This window comes from Bos mutus, chromosome 20 (assembly GCF_027580195.1).
Source record: "Bos mutus isolate GX-2022 chromosome 20, NWIPB_WYAK_1.1, whole genome shotgun sequence".
Lineage (NCBI taxonomy): Eukaryota > Metazoa > Chordata > Mammalia > Artiodactyla > Bovidae > Bos > Bos mutus.
In genome coordinates, this window is record NC_091636.1 from 65,172,360 (window position 1) to 65,188,199 (window position 15,840).

At 49.2% G+C, this 15,840-nt stretch overlaps 1 protein-coding gene across 1 annotated transcript; it reads left to right on the forward strand.

The window, feature by feature from the left end:
- The first annotated feature begins 263 nt into the window (after positions 1 to 263).
- On the forward strand, positions 264 to 15,563 carry CFAP90 (cilia and flagella associated protein 90). The gene is made up of 3 exons (XM_070357743.1): positions 264 to 530; positions 13,089 to 13,205; positions 15,382 to 15,563. Exons 1-3 carry the CDS (start codon positions 384 to 386, stop codon positions 15,559 to 15,561), a joined length of 444 nt encoding a protein of 147 aa, XP_070213844.1. The 5' UTR covers positions 264 to 383; the 3' UTR covers positions 15,562 to 15,563.
- The last annotated feature ends 277 nt before the right edge of the window (positions 15,564 to 15,840 follow it).

Sequence of the window (15,840 nt, forward strand, 5' to 3'; positions counted from 1 at the left end):
TGCTTGGTTCAGGGCTCATCCCAGGCGCCGGCACACAGGAGGTGCAAGGTCATCAGTTGCCCAACCAACACGGTCTCAGGAAGGGACAGACTGCACGCAGAAAGAAGAGCAGGTCGGAAACTGCGGATCTCAGAGGCATCTCCCCGCCTCCGGCCCCAGCAGCGGCTTGAGCCAATGGAGCTCCCCGTTGTCCCAGGAAGGGGCTGGAAGGCGGAGTTTCCAGGGGGCATGGGGGCGTGTCGGCCCCGCCCTCGCCCCGCCCTTCCCAGACTCGCGCGGCGCGGCCGCAGTCTCCAGGCAACAGCACAACCCGGGCGCCTAGCAGCCCGAGGCGGGAGGGCTGCACCCGGGCCCTCGACGGGCGGACGGAGCTCGGCGGCCAAATGGAGGACGACGAGGAGGAGATCACGGCCGCCGCGCTGCGGGGCAAGCCCCGGCCGCTGCCCATCTCGGCACTGTCCGCCTTCAGCTACATCCCTCCGCGGCGCCAGGACCCCAAGGAGCACAGCTACTACTACCGCCAGGGCTGGGTGAGCTGGGGTGGGGTTGGGGCGGGGGGGGGCGGTGAGCGGGGTGCTTGAGGGCCGGGACGGAGGACTGGATGCTGGTGGGGGCTGCGGGGGTCAAGGGCGGGGCTGCATTGAGGGGAGGGGGCAGGAGGGCTAATGGGGGCGGGACTGCAAGTCCAGGGAGGTAACCGGGGTGGGGGGAGAATAGGGGCGGGGTTACAATGCCTGGGTGGGACCAAGGGGACGTGTTTGGGGCGGGGCTGCACTTCCAGGGAATGAGATGGGGGCGGTGTTTCACGAAGGGGACGGGTCCTGGGAGCTTCGGCCCAATCGGGAAGGAGTCTGGTGGAGGGGGTTCAGAGGGAGAAGAAACGGGGTGAGACAACATAGAGACATTACTTTGCAGACCACGGTCCATCTAGTCTAAGCTATGGTTTTCCCAGTAGCCATGTATGGATGTGAGAGTTGGACCATACAGAAAGCTGAGCGCCGAATAATTGATGCTTTTGAACTGTAGTGTTGGAGAAGACTCTTGAGAGTCCTTGGACTGCAAGGAGATCCAACCTGATGCTGAAGCTGAAACTCCAATACTATGGCCACCTGATATAAAGAACTGATTCATTGGAAAAGACCCTGATGCTGGGAAGGATTGAAGGCAGGAGGAGAAGGGGCTGACAGAGGATGGGATGGTTGGATGGCATCACCGACTTGATGGACATGAGTTTGAGCAAGCTCCAGGAGTTGGTGATGGACAGGGAGGCCTGGCATGCTGCAGTTCATGGGGTCGCAAAGACTCGGACACGACTGATGGAAGGAACTAAACTGAACACTGAGAAGGAGGGTGCTGGGGGCGGGATTACACTGCTGGGAAGGGTTTCTGGGGGCGTGGATGCAGGGTGGGGCGGGGCTTCAGTGTCAGGTTAGGAGTCTGGGGATGCGGCTACACAAAAAGGCTGGGGTGGGCTTGAGCAGCACAGCCTGTAAAAGGTTCGAGGTGGGAGGGGGGCGTCAGGGTCACAGGAGTGGGAGAGTAGTAGAGAGGCCTCTCTCTGGGGTTCTTAGACCCCAGAGAACCGCTGCTAAGACCACCGTAAGTGGTCTTACGGTGTAAGGCGGAGTAAGGCGGACCCCCGCGCCCCGCCACGGAGGGGCTGGGCAGGGGCGGAGCTGGGTGGGCGGTGGATGGGGGGTGGGGGTGGGTTCAATTGTTAGTCGTGTTGGACTTTTTGCAACCCCCAGGCTTCCCTGTCCATCACCAACTCCTGGAGCTTGCTCGAACTCATGTCCATTGAGTCAGTGATACCATCCAACCATCTCATGCTGTGTCATCCCCTTCTCCTCCTGCCTTCAATCTTTCCCAGCATCAGGGTCTTTTCCAATGAATCAGTTCTTCCCATCAGGTGGCCAAAGTATTGGAACTTCAGCTCCAGCATCAGTCCTTCCAATGAATATTCAGGACTGACTTCCTTTAGGATGGACTGGTTGGATCTCCTTGCAGTCCAAGGGACTCTCAAGAGTCTTCTCCAACACCACAGTTCAAAAGCATCAATTCTTTGGTGCTCAGTTTTCTGTATGGTCCAACTCTCACATGCGTACATGACTACTGGAAAAACCATAGCTCTGACTAGACAAACCTTTGTTGGCATAGTAATGTCTCTGCTTTTTAATATGCTGTCTAGGTTAGTCATAGCTTTTCTTCCAAGGAGCAAGTGTCTTAATTTCAAGGCTGCAGTCACCACCTGCAGTGATTTTGGAGCCCAAGAAAATAAACTCTCTCACTGTTTCTATTATTCCCCATCTGTTTGCCATGAAGCGGGGATGGGGGAAGGAGCACAGTACACTTGGAAGAGGTGCTGGGGGGACTGGGCCTGCTGGGGTGGGGTAGGCCGGACACTCAGCCAGTGCTCCTGGCCTTTTGGGGGTGGGTTATGGCTGAGTGCTCTATGAGGAAGCGAGGGGAGTCGCCAGGTTCCTATTGCTTCTACCGGAGCAGGAAGCTTACTGGGTGCCCAGGATCTGGAGGAAGGTTGGGAGCTGGGGTCCGCCGCTGGGTGATGCTCCTTCTGGGGTCTGACTGCGGCAGGCTTGGCTGACTCGGTTTATTCTTCCTGAATTCACCAATCAGACACGGGGCTCCAACTTTCTGGGGCCAAATCAACCAAGCAGCAGAGAGATGCCCAAAGTGACCAGACCAGGTCTCCGTGCCTGGAAGGAGATCAAAAGTGAGCGAGAAGCGTAGTTCAAATACACCCTGCCACCCGCTTTAAGAAAGCTTTATTAAAACACAGTCGTGGCCTCATGTGTTTAGTATTGTCAGTGGCAACCTCACAGAGTTCAGCTGCAGCCAAGACAGGGGGACGGGCAAAGTCTAAAACGGTGATTGTCTGTCCCTTTACAGAAAACACTTCCAACATCTGCTCTGATGTCCTACTGCCCTGGGAAGGTAGGGATGGACCTTAAAAAAGTAATGCAGATAGATTGTAAGGGGAAAAAAAAACATAAAAAACCTCAGTAATGTTGATTGCTGGGGTCATAGGCAAATTCAAGTCCTGAAGCCTTTAGTGTCACAGGAAAAAAAAAAAAAAAAATGACCCAGGAGAAAGGCTAACACTTAAATAAAAAGGCCTTCAAGGCAGCAAGAACCACAAAATACATTTCAAAGTCCATTCTCAAGCCAACTCCCAATGGTAATGAAGTCCTTGTGTGAAGTGGTGTTTAATCAGCTTCAGGACTCCAGAAGCTGATCCTCTGACCTTGAGAGTATTTGGACTAAAGAGGATGAAGTGTGTATCACAGGTTTGCTGGGGGACCCAGCTGCCACTAAATTCTTTGTAAATAATTCCAAGCTCTGCTCAGAGCTGAGAAGAAACACCGAGAAATTAGCTCTTCAGTCAGTCTCTGTGTCACCCTCACGGGTTAGTTCCTTAGGAGCTCAGGATCCTGGGTGAAAATACTGTGTGTGTGTGTGTGTGTGTGTGTGTGTGTGTGTGTGTGTTAGTCACTCAGGCGTGTTGACTCTGTGAGACCCCAGGGACTGTAGCCCTCCAGGCTTGTCTATCCATGGGATTCTCCAGGTGAGAATACTGCAGTGGGTTGCCACGCCCTCCTCCAGGGGATCTTCCTGACCCAGGGATCGAACCCAGGTCTCCCACATTGCAGGCAGGTTCTTCACCAGCTGAGCCACCAGGGAAGAGCTGGGTAAAGTACTGACTCTGTGTTAATTAGCTCAAGTCACAGAGCAACCACTGCACCACACCTTGCCTATCTCTGAATCAGAGATCAAACAGAGCCAACTGCATGGAGCTCTTATGAGAATTAATTTAACTAAGGGGTAGAATTTGTATGCAGGTCAGGAAGCAACAGTTAGAACTGGACATGGAACAACAGACTGGTTCCAAATAGGAAAAGGAGTATGTCAAGGCTGTATATTGTCACCCTACATATTTAACTTATATGCAGGGTACATCATCAGAAATGCTGGGCTGGAAGAAGCACAAGCTGGAATCAAGATTTCCAGGAGAAATATCAATAACCTCACATATGCAGATGACACCACCCTTATGGCAGAATGTGAAGAGGAACTAATAAGCCTCTTGATGAAGGTGAAAGAGGAGAGTGAAAAAGTTGGCTTAAAACTCAACATTCAGAAAACTAAGATCATGGCATCTGGCCCCATCGCTTCATGGAAAATAGACGGGGAAACAGTGGAAACAGTGTCAGACTTTATTTTTTGGGGCTCCAAAATCACTGCAGATGGTGACTGCAGCCATGAAATTAAAAGATGCTTACTCCTTGGAAGAAAAGTTATGAGCAACCTAGATAGCATATTGAAAAGCAGAGACATTACTTTGCCAAAAAAGGTCCGTCTAGTCAAGGCTATGGTTTTTCCAGTGGTCATGTATGGATGTGAGAGTTGGACTGTGAAGAAGGCTGAGCGCCAAAGAATTGATGCTTTTGAACTGTGGTGTTGGAGAAGACTCTTGAGAGTCCCTTGGACTGCAAGGAGATCCAACCAATCCATCCTGAAGGAGATCAGCCCTGGGATTTCTTTGGAAGGAATGATGCTAAAGCTGAAACTCCAGTACTTTGGCCACCTAATGCAAAGAGTTGACTCATTGGAAAAGACCCTGATGCTGGGAGGGATTGGGAGCAGGAGGAGAAGGGGACGACAGAGGATGAAATGGCTGGATGGCATCACTGACTCGATGGATGTGAGTCTGAGTGAACTCTGGGAGTTGGTGATGGACAGGGAGGCCTGGCAGGCTGCGATTCATGGGGTCACAAAGAGTCAGACACGACTGAGCGACTGAACTGAACTCAACTGACTGAAGGGGTAGAAAGTGGCACACGGTAAGCCCAGTGTGAGCAGACCTCTTCTTATTATTATCCTTTTTATTTGTTCATCTTAGTGATGATTAGAGTTTCCTTTCACTGAAGGCTGGGTCTCGGGGCCTGTCTTTTATCCTCCACCCTTGTTCAAAGTTGGAAATTAACACAGGTGAGGCAGGTAGTCTGAGTGTCAAAGTGTCAATCTGTTGGTTCCTAAATTCTAAGGCATCTCCCCTGTGGGAGCTCAAAGTCAAGGCTCTCATAATAGCACACTTATTCAAAGCCCGTTGCTCAGGTGGTAAAGAATATGCCTGCCCTGCAGGAGACCCGGGTTCGATCCCTGGGTTGGGAAGATCCCCTGGAGAAGGAAATAGCCACCTACTCCAGTATTGCCTGGAGAATGCCACAGACAGAGGAGCCTAGCAGGCTACAGACCACGGAATAGCAAAGAGTCTGACACGACTGAGTGACTAACACTTTGACTTTCAATGCCGCGGATCTGAAGACAAATTTGTCCTCTAAAGCTGCCAGAAAAGATGCTATCAACTCCTGTCTTGCTCCCGAAGGGGCCTCTAGCAGTGTGTGCTTTCCCCATAGGTTCAGTCAATGGTATTTAAAAATGACTTTTCTTCTTCTTCCGCCTCGGCCGCTTTTCAGCTCCTGAAATGCAAAGGCTAAGTCAGAGGAGAATGACCTTTCATGAAGGTTTTGATTAAATTTTTCAAAGTCTAAGAGCTGCATTGAGAAAAAAAAACCTTAGGCAGTGTTAGAATATGCTTTCTGTCGTGCTAATGTGAATTGTGGATAGCTCTGTTGTGAAGGAAGCTTTGCTCAGAAAGCCCTATCTCAGCTTTGGTGGGATTAGCCAACTTTCCTTGTTGGTTTGTGGGAGAGACACAGAGGCAAGGGGTTGAGTGTTTCTTTACCCTCCTGATACTGAATTTCCCTTTGCCAAGTGCAGCCAACGACTTGGTAAAAAAGACCTCTGACCATGCAGAGGTGCAAAGGGGCATCTTTGAAAGGCCTGTGCCAGCATGCAGGATGCAGGAAGTGTTCAATCTCAGCTCCACGAGCCCCTCCTGAGTGGAGGAGCCTTTAGGCACCACACACGCCTGCCACACCTCGGGCAGGTGAGCCCCAGTTCTGTTGCTGGCCCACTTTTAGAATCTAGACAGGTTTCTCTCTGTTATCCAGTGGACTCTCGCACCCACACGCCGTCCAGTCTCAGCGTGTACTAGCCAAATGCAAGTATGCCCCCTGCAAGACACATTTCCGTTCCCACTCCTACCTGATTTTCTCCTTAGCATCTACTACTGTCTGACCTACTAAATATTTTCCTTAGTTATCCTGTTGGGTTTTTTTCCCCCTCTCATTAAAATAGGAGAGCAGGGATTTATTCATATGCTTCCTGTGTCCTCAACAATTGAAAGAATGCCCACGGTCTCACAGTTGGTGTGTCATAAATACCTGCTGATGAATCAGTAAGGATGAATAAATGGATGCAGATTTTTTTAAACAAAGTGACAAGTCACCGATTGACAAGTTTAGCCTCTTAGACTAAACAGAAGTTTCCTTTTGGATTATCTGCTGTTTGGGTTATCCTTGACCTTGCTCTTGTCCTAGGGGGACCAAAATTGGGAGTGGACTGTGGTTGCCTCTCTCTGCCTGGGCTGGCTGCACTTGCTCTGCTCAGTGATCTGACCCTGGAAACTTAAGGCCTGGAGGGGTGGGGCTGAGTGTCTTCCTCCAACTTAGGAAGGGGTCACCAAGGAAGGAGGATGGAGTGAGCTGGGGGGTCATGTGTGCCCTTCTAGTGGAAGTCCTCCTTCTGGAAGGAAACACCGGGAGTGGGGAAGAAGTGTTCCTACCAGTCATGACCGCCGTGTGAACACATGGTGAAGGCCCTTCTGTGTGTGTTTATGAATGTGATCATGTGTGTCAAACTTCTTAAACTAGTAACATGTTCCCACATGATTATACAACTATGTGTGTTTACTTGCAGCACACTCTTTTCATTTAACACTACATCTCAGACTCTTTCATAATCATCCCCTTTTAAGAAGTACAACAATCAAATAATACATGAAAAGTGTTAGTCACTCAGCTGTGTCTTGACTATTTGTGACCCAATGACTGTAGGGGGCGTCTCTGTCCATGGGGTTTTCCAGGAAAGACTATCAGAGTGGGTGCCATTTCCTTCTTCAGCAGGTCTTCCTGACCCAGGGATTGAACCTGGGTCTCCTGCATTACAGGCAAACAGCACTTTCCCCAATATACTTAAGCCGATTAGGCACGTGTAAGATTAGATTCAGGTTTCAGCCCACGTGGACGGCTTTTCCTTCCTGGATGTGAATTGCTGCGGGTTGGAGGTTGCGGGGGTGAATGGGGAGCTGGTATCAGTGGAAGAGAGAAGGCAACTGCCTCCACTCTTGTTAAATTGACAAAGTATTCAGATTATTTGGAAAGTTATGAAAATTCCCCCAACTTGGGATCTTAACTCACCAAAGAGGAAACAGTCTTTGCCGGGAACCAAAGAGATAGTTGAGTATTGTTCTTTTAAAAATGTTAAGGTTGTGTCCTTGACGAGCTCCAGTTCTTCTGAGATACAGAATTTTGAACAATGTTAAAATTAATGAAAACAACCTCCTTAAGCTTCATCTACTGTCTAAGTCCCAAGGAGAAGTGCTGAAAGTACCAGACGGAAAAATGAATCTCTTAAGAATCAGAGAAAACTACTTTCGGTCACCTTGGGAATTTTCAGTTTTGAAAGTAGGTCACTCCGCTCTGGGTAGGCAGACAGTTCTGAAAGCCTGCAGGTGACAGGTAGTGGTGCCATGGCCCGTGAGGAGAGGCGATGAATGTAGTCCTGTCATAACCTTCTTAGTCAAGGTAGGCTGGGACGTGCTATGCAGACAAATGGACTCCAAACCCAGAGAGTCTTAACTAGTGGGGTGTCAGAGCCTGATCATACTGACAAAGGGGGATTTTAGCATTTCTTCTGGACTTTGTATTCATTTAAAAGCCTACAGTTGCCACAATGGGCATACTATACCACAGAAATGATCAAATGCTACAAAATTGGGTCTTTTATCCCCAGAGAACAGGTTGTTAACACAAGCTCACCACTGGCCTTAAACAAATAAACATAATGAAATATAGCCCAGCATGTATGTTTCTCCCGGGCAGCTCTTCTGAATGTAGGGACTTGGGAAACTAGGCTTCTTCATTTTAGTTGCTCCATTATTGCCAAGGCCTGGGAATCTTTGGGGCTTTGTAGTCCTTCCTTGGATCCTTTAATTTGCTGGCCATTGAGCAAGGTGAGAATTGATGTTTTCAAACTGTGGTGCTGGAGAAGACTCTTGAGAATCCCTTGGACAGCACGAAGATCAAACCAGTCACTCCTAAAGAAACTCAAGCCTGAATATTCATTGGAAGAACTGATGCTGAAGCTCCAATACTTTGCCCACCTGATATGAAGAGATAACTCACTGGAAAAGCCCCTGATTCTGGGAAACACTGAGGGCAGGAGGATAAAGTGATGACAACAGAGGATGAGATGGTTGGATGGCATCATTGACTCAATGCACATGAGTTTGAGCAAACTCTGGGAGACAGTGAAGGACAGGGAAGCCTGGCGTGCTGCAGTCCATGGGGTTGCAAAGAGTCAGACTTGACTTAGCGACCGAACAACAACAAAGAGCAGGCAGGGAGAGTGTGCAGGCCTGCAGGAGAGTTTCTCGGGGACTAGGCCTAGAAGGTGGTGTCCACTGATTTCACCCTCATTCCCTGGCCAGAGCTGTATCCCACCTGCCCTGGATATTATGATGGGAACTGGACATTGCAGTCTTCTGTTTGCGCTGGAAGAAGAAAGGTGTTTGGTGGGCACTCAGGAGTACCCTTGCCACAGTGGAAAAATATGTTTGTTTCCTTTCTCTTGTTTCTTCTTTGCAGAGCTGATCTGGTTTAAAGTTTCAATGGAGAGTGTATTTACATTCAGAATGGTCTGAAAGGGAGGAGAAAATAAAGGACTTGGACCTCAGTTTGCTCAGAATCTTACCCCAACTATTTGTGTGAGAATTTGTGTAACTTCTGGGAAGAGAGCTTCCAAGATTGAGAGGAGGCACTGGGCATAATAAAACCCACAGCCCTAGAGGAGATGGCCCCTAGGATCCCCGCTGCTCACCTCCTCTCTGGCCGAGGTTCTCTGGGTGCAGAAGGGGACACCCGTGGCCACCACCAGCTGCTCCTGGTCCTAGGGAAACAGGTCATTTGGTTGCACTGTAGGCTCTCTCTGAAACACACCTATTTCATGGGTCAGCTGGGCCTGGAGGGATTCCAGTGATGATGAGACATCTAGATTATGACCAAGAGCCCAGATTGTATTACTGTGTAAATGGAGGTGACGGACTTTCAAGTTACTGTCTGTGTCTGCCTTTGGGCTTCTGCTGGGGCTGGCCTGTAGCTCTGAACCCAAAAGGGAATGGTCCACATTGCAGTAGCTCCCTTACAGAAGGTGGGCATGCTTGTTTGGAGAACCTGCCTCCCACCATCCCAACAGAGTGGGTGGCAGGCATCCTTGAGCTTCTGATGTATTTCTGCAGGGCCCACTGGCCTGGGAATTATTAAAAAATTTTTTTTTGCTGCAAGATTTCCTTAATCTGTCTAGGCTAGAAGCGAACACCCAGCCAACCCCTCCAGCTTCTGCTTCTGTGCACATCCTACTCATTGATGTTAAAGATAACTGAGATTTTGGACTTCCCTGGAGGCCCAGTGATTGACTCCATACTTCTAATGCAGGGGGGTGTGGGTTTGATCACTGGTTGGGGAATGAAGATCTAACATGCCATGCTGTGTGGCCAAAAAAATAAAAAGAGTCTATAAAAAAAGATACTGAGGTTTCTCTATCATTTCCTAAAGGTTTTTGAAGTTTGAATTTTATGTGATAAGCAAATTTCTGATTTTACATGGTCAGAGTGGTGGGTATTCTCTTTGCGGTATTTCCCCTTTTGCTTTTATGCCTTGGAGGCCCCTTATGGCTTTTCTTTTCAACTATTTCACTAATCCATCCTGAGTTTACTTTTGCCTGTAGTGTGATATGAAGACTTAAGTTTCATTTTCTTTTTCCCCCAAACAGCTAGCCAATGTTCATGGCACGAAAATCTGAATAATGTATCACCTCTCCATTGATCTGGGTCTTTGGCTTTTTTATCTGTGTGAGTACAAGGCTGGACTTCCCTGGTGGTCCAGTGGTTAAGACACTGTGTTTCCAATGCAGGGGGCAGGGGTTCAGTCCCTGCTCAGGGAAATAAGATCCCATACGCCACTTGACATGGTCATGTATGGATGTGAGAGTTGGACTATAAAGAAAGTTGAGCTCTGAAGAATTGATGCTTTTGAACTGTGGTGTTGGAGAAAACTCTTGAGAGTCCCTTGAACTGTAAGGAGATCCAACCAGTCCATCCTAAAGGAAGTCAGTCCTGAATATTCGTTGGAAGGACTGATGCTGAAGCTGAAACTCCAATACTTTGGCTACCTGCTGCAAAGAATTGACTCATTGGAAAAGACCCTGATGCTGGGAGAGATTGAAGGCAGGAGGAGAAGGGGATGATAGAGGTAAGATGACTGGATGGTATCACTGACTCGATGGACATGAGTTTGAGCAAGCTCCGGGAGTTGGGGATGGACAGGGAAGCCTGGCGTGCTGCAGTCCACGGGGTCTCAATCGGACACGACTGGGTGACTGAACTGAACTGAGTACAAGGTTGCCTTCAGGAGGCTGTAGGTTGCCTTCAGGAGGGGTGAAAGTCAGGGCCGGCTAAACCAGGGCATGCACAGACCCAGCAGCTGCGTGGGAGAGACAAGGCGGTGCCGAGAAGAAGCTCCTGCAAGGCGACCTCATTCCATGCCCACTGGGGCACAGACTGAGAAGCCACAGCTCCCCCTCTAGCACTTGGAGTGACTTAGAATGCAGGCAGGTCAGCATTCCAGCATCACTGAATCAGTGTCTTGTACATGGTGCCTCTGAAACTTTGAAGAACCTGAGAATAATGTTTCTAAAAGATAGCCTTGTTTTCCTGACTAGATGGTTAATGGTGTTGCAGGGAAGAGCCAAAATGGCTCCATGTTGGAAGTGTGTTGACTTGCTTTCTGTTGCTTCTGTTATTATAATAATTCATAGTGGGCTGCCTCAGAGGGCCCTGCCCCTCTGCCTGACTATTGAGAAAAAGTGCCTTTGTTCAGGACCCTGTCCACTTGTGATGACAAGAAGGAAGAAATTAACATCCTCTGCCTGAGGCTTGCCATTCTAGGAGATACTTGTAAGATTAATGGCCTTTTTACTTTGCTTACTTTGTCACCTCCCCAGTCCCCCACCCTCCAATCTCTGTTCTATAAAGGAACCCGGCATCTAGACCCTGATGAGATGGTCATTTTAAGATGTTAGTTTGCCAGCTCCTCGGTCAGCTGGCTAATTTCTTGCCTCAAACCCTGCCTCGTGGATTCATTGGCCTCTTGCGCTTCGAGCAGAGCAAGCTTGGGCTCTGTAGGACTGGTACCAGGACAGCAGCCACGTCTGGGTTATCTTCAGACCTTCCTGAGCAGGAGCGGACTGTCCTGCACAGGATGGATGATGCGTGAAGGCGTTTCCAAGGCTGGGCTGAAGCTTCGTCACACTCCAGCCGTTTCCACTTTTGCTGGAAGCCCTGAGTTCCCGCACTGAGAGTCTGCGGGATGTGATTTCCACCAGATGGTGCACACATCATGCATCCTTTTCACTGTGACCTTGTACCTCTGTGTCCTGCAGTTGGAGGGGGTCATTCTAGCATGAATACTAGAATTTTTTCCCTAGAATACTAGGAAAAAAATAATAAGCAGCCTCAGACCCTGTGATCCCAATTCCAGTGAGATGGCCCATCTGTGTTCACTGTTGGAAGATTCAAGGCAGATGGTTTTTGTAGTTATTAAGTCACTAAGTCACGTCTGACTCTTTGACCCCATGGACTGCAGCACGCCAGGCTTCCCTGTCCTTCACTATCTCTTGGAGTTTGCTCAAACTCATGTCCACTGAATTGATGATGCCATCCAACCATGCCATCCTCTGTCATACCCTTCTCCTCCCACCTTCAGTCTTTCTCAGCATCAGGGTCTTTTCCCAGGAGTCAGTTCTTTGCATCAGGTGGCCAAAGTATTGGAGTTTCAGCTTTAGCATCAGTCCTTCCAATGAATACTCAGGGTTGATTTCCTTTAGGATTGACCGGTTTGATCTCTTTACTTTCCAAGGGACTCTCAGGAGTCTTCTCCAGCACCACAATTCAAAAGCATCAATTCTTCAGTGCTCAGCCTTCTTTACAGTCCAGCTCTCACATCCGTACATGACTACTAGAAACACCATAGCTTTGACTATACAGACCGTTATCAGCACTTGGCTGGAGGAACATAAATGACAGGCCTGACTTATAAGGTGGAAATTAGAGATTGGCTGATACATGGATTTCTTCTTTTACTAGATACCAAATAAGGCAGTTTTATTTTTGTAGTAAGAAAAATTGGGGATTAAAATTATGGAGATGTTACAGATGGTAGTTCTGTTAACAGGTTCATTTTCTAACACATCAGAGCTCTGTGTGTGTGTGTTTTATGCATATGTTTGCTATATGTATAAAATACATGAATAGTTTGCATGTATATATAACATGCCAAACATATATATCTATGTTCATACATATATGAATTATAGCTTTTATAGCTGCTGTATATGATTAAAATATTTCTGTCTCTCTGAAGAAGGAGAATGTCTCTTTGGATATATTGTCCTAGTATTCAGAGATTGTTTGCTTTTCAAAGTTGTACAAGCCTATTAGAGAAAATTTGAGAAATTCAAGAGAAGCAAAAATGAAGGAGAAAACAGATATCAAACAGATTATTATTATTTTAAGGTTTGCGCTCCAGGATGGAGTCGGGGAGAGTGAGGAGCCTCTTCTGGGAAGAAGGGAGTCTGTAACAAGTGGAGGAAAATTGCCCCTGGAAACATCTTTACCCCGTTGGGGGCTCTCGGGAACCAGGGGCCTGGCCTCCGTGCTCTCGTCGCTGCCCACATGATGACCTTCTCTACACACGTTTGTTGCTGTGGGAAATCTCTATACGTTATCTCTACTCTCCATCAGGGAGAGTTCAGGCTTTTCAAGCCCCCTGAAACTTCTACGACTCAGCCCCTGAATAAACCCATGGCTTGCTTTCTCTTTTTATTCCCAGACTGGAATCATTTCCCTGTATGACTGTGTTTTTAAGAGGGATCCAGGTTATAATCAGAAGTTACACCGAGATGACAGAGAACACGCCAAAAGCCTGGGACTCCGCATTAATGAGGAGGTAATAGCAAGAGGGTATCACCGGGCGTGAACAGATTCCCGGTGTGCGTTTTCACCACTGTGTCCAGTCGGCCGCACGAAACTCTCCCCTGTCTTCCGGTGCCAGGAAGAGACGATGAAGCTGCGGTCACTGTGGCTTGGTTCTGCCCTGTTAAACAGTCTATTCATTTCTGTGACTGTTGTTTAGTCCTATGAAAGTGAAAGTGTCAGTCGCTCAGTGGTGTCCGACTCTTTGCAACCCCGTGGACTGTAGCCTGCCAGGCTCCTCTGTCCATGGAATTCTCCATTCACTGGAGTGGATTGCCATTCCCTTCTCCAGGGGATCTTCCCAAACCAGGGATCAAACCTGGGTTTCCTGTATTGCAGACAGATTCTTTATGACCAGGGAAGCCCAGCCCAGTCCTATAGAATTTAACAATTCCATGACAGCAAAACTCAGAAGTTCTTTCCAACAGATAAACAGGTCTTTGCTGAACCTCTGAGGCCTGGTATCATGGTTCCAGGGCCCTGGCCTCCCAGGAATGGAAGCACACAGGCAAGAGAGATTATTTCTCGCGAGTTACTGGGCCGCTGTGTGCACCATTGTATGGTTCAGGTCCTCTGTTTATCTGAATAGATTTCTGGAAGGAGCTGACAGGGTGGGTGGTGACCAACCAAGGGAGCCAGACTTCAGGGTGAGAAGGTCAGGCTCACAGCAGATGCCTGGGGTGGAGGGGAGGAGGAGGAGGAGGCTGTGCATCCCCTAGGCAGGGTCAGGACCATCTGCCCACTGGGTTAGACCCCACTTCCACACTAGAACATTGTCTCCATAAAGTCTGATGTGAGGACAGTATGTTTATTAAAATTCATGTGCTGCACTAATATCATCATCTTTGTACAATACACAGAAATCAGCATGTAAGAGCTTCTGGTGGGACTGCTTTTTGATCAGAGGATTTTTGCCTGCCGCTGTTAATGTTTTAGAATGTCGCCATGTCAGTTTCCATGAAACTTGTAATTGACGTGAAGTTGAATGATGGAAATGCTGAGAGGTATCACTGCTTAAGTCACGGACATGAACAGTTTTCCTGCTGTGTTGTTGTTATTCAGTGGCTAAGTTGTGTCCCACTCTTTGCAACCCCCATGGACAGCACTTCCCTGTCCTTCACTATCTCCCAGAGCTTGTTCAAACTCATGTCGGTTGAGTCGGTGATGCCATCCAACCCTCTCATCCTCTGTTGCCCCCTTCTCCTTGTGTCCTCAGTTTTTCCCAGCATCAGGGTCTTTTCCAATGAGTCTGTGGGTTTTGGTTTGTATTAATTCATTCCCAGTTAGTAGTGAAGTTAGTGCTTCTCTCTTACAAGTACGGACTTCCCTGGTGGCTCAGAGGATAAAGTGTCTGCCTACAATGAGGGAGACCCGGGTTCAATGTCTGGTCAGGAAGGTCTGAAGAAGGAAATGGCAACCCACTCCAGTATTCTTGTCTGGAAAACCCCATGGATGGAGGAGCCTGGTGGACTACAGTTGCAAAGAGTCAGACATAAGTGACTTCACTTTCACTTTTCTCACAAGTATATATGCCTAGCATGACTTAAAGTCAGTCAGACATTTTGAGCACCTCCCATATGCCACTGAGTATAAAGTGAACAAAACAGGAGTGTCTGCCCTCATAGAGCTGAAATTCCCAAGAGGAGACAGAAGAAAAAAAACCAGTGAATGATGAACTGAATTCCAGGCAGTGATCAGTGGTACGCAAAGAGACACAGCCTTTTAAGGGGATGTGGAGGTCTGGGGATGTGATGGGGGCTGGGGAGATAAGGAGTTGGGGAGATGAGTGTTTGGGAGAAGGAAGGAGGGGAACAGAAGACAGGCGGGAGGAGCAGCAGGGAGAAGGGAAGAGAAGGAGGAGGAACTCGATCCTGAAGGCAGTGGGTACCTGGCGTCCCTGCAAGATCTTGGACTGTCCTCTGAACGTCTTGAGGACACTGGTGGCCTGGAGCAGAGGGGACAGAATCTGACCTGGTTGAAGAGCACCCCCCACCCCACCCCGGCGTCAGTGTGGTCTTAACCGGCTCCTTAGGGGCTGCGATGGTTCATTTGTAGGTTTCTTGTGCACCGAGAAGCCCGGTGGAGGCGGGAGGCGGGTGTGGGACACGAAGGCATGGACAGCTGAGAACGCTCTACTTCCCCTCCTACAGGAGCGCGAGCGGCCGGTGGGGGTGCTGTCGTCTTCGGTCTACGGGCGGCGCATCGACCAGCCCGTGGAGCCTCTGAACCGCGACCACGGCCGCGCGGGCCACGTGAAGGCCGACTTCTACCGGAAGAACGATATCACCAGTATCAAGGCGCCTGGCTTCGGGCACATCTCTCCTGCCTGAGCTCCTTCCATGGGCCGAAGGGCGCACGAGCGAGGCAGGAGGGAGGGCAGCGCTGGGGACGCTCGGAGGGCCTCCCGGGGCCGGTGGGCGCCCCTGATTCCCCTGGATGCGCGCTGGGTCGCGGGGAAGGACCAAGGACCACGCAGGGCTGCTTGCCTGTGTATTTCCTGGGCGACCAGCCTGGCCAAAGGCCTGCGATTCTTAGGATGGACACCTGGTAGGACGTTTTTCCGCTGGAACCAATTTCAAGATGAAATGATGCTGGAGAGTGATCCATTG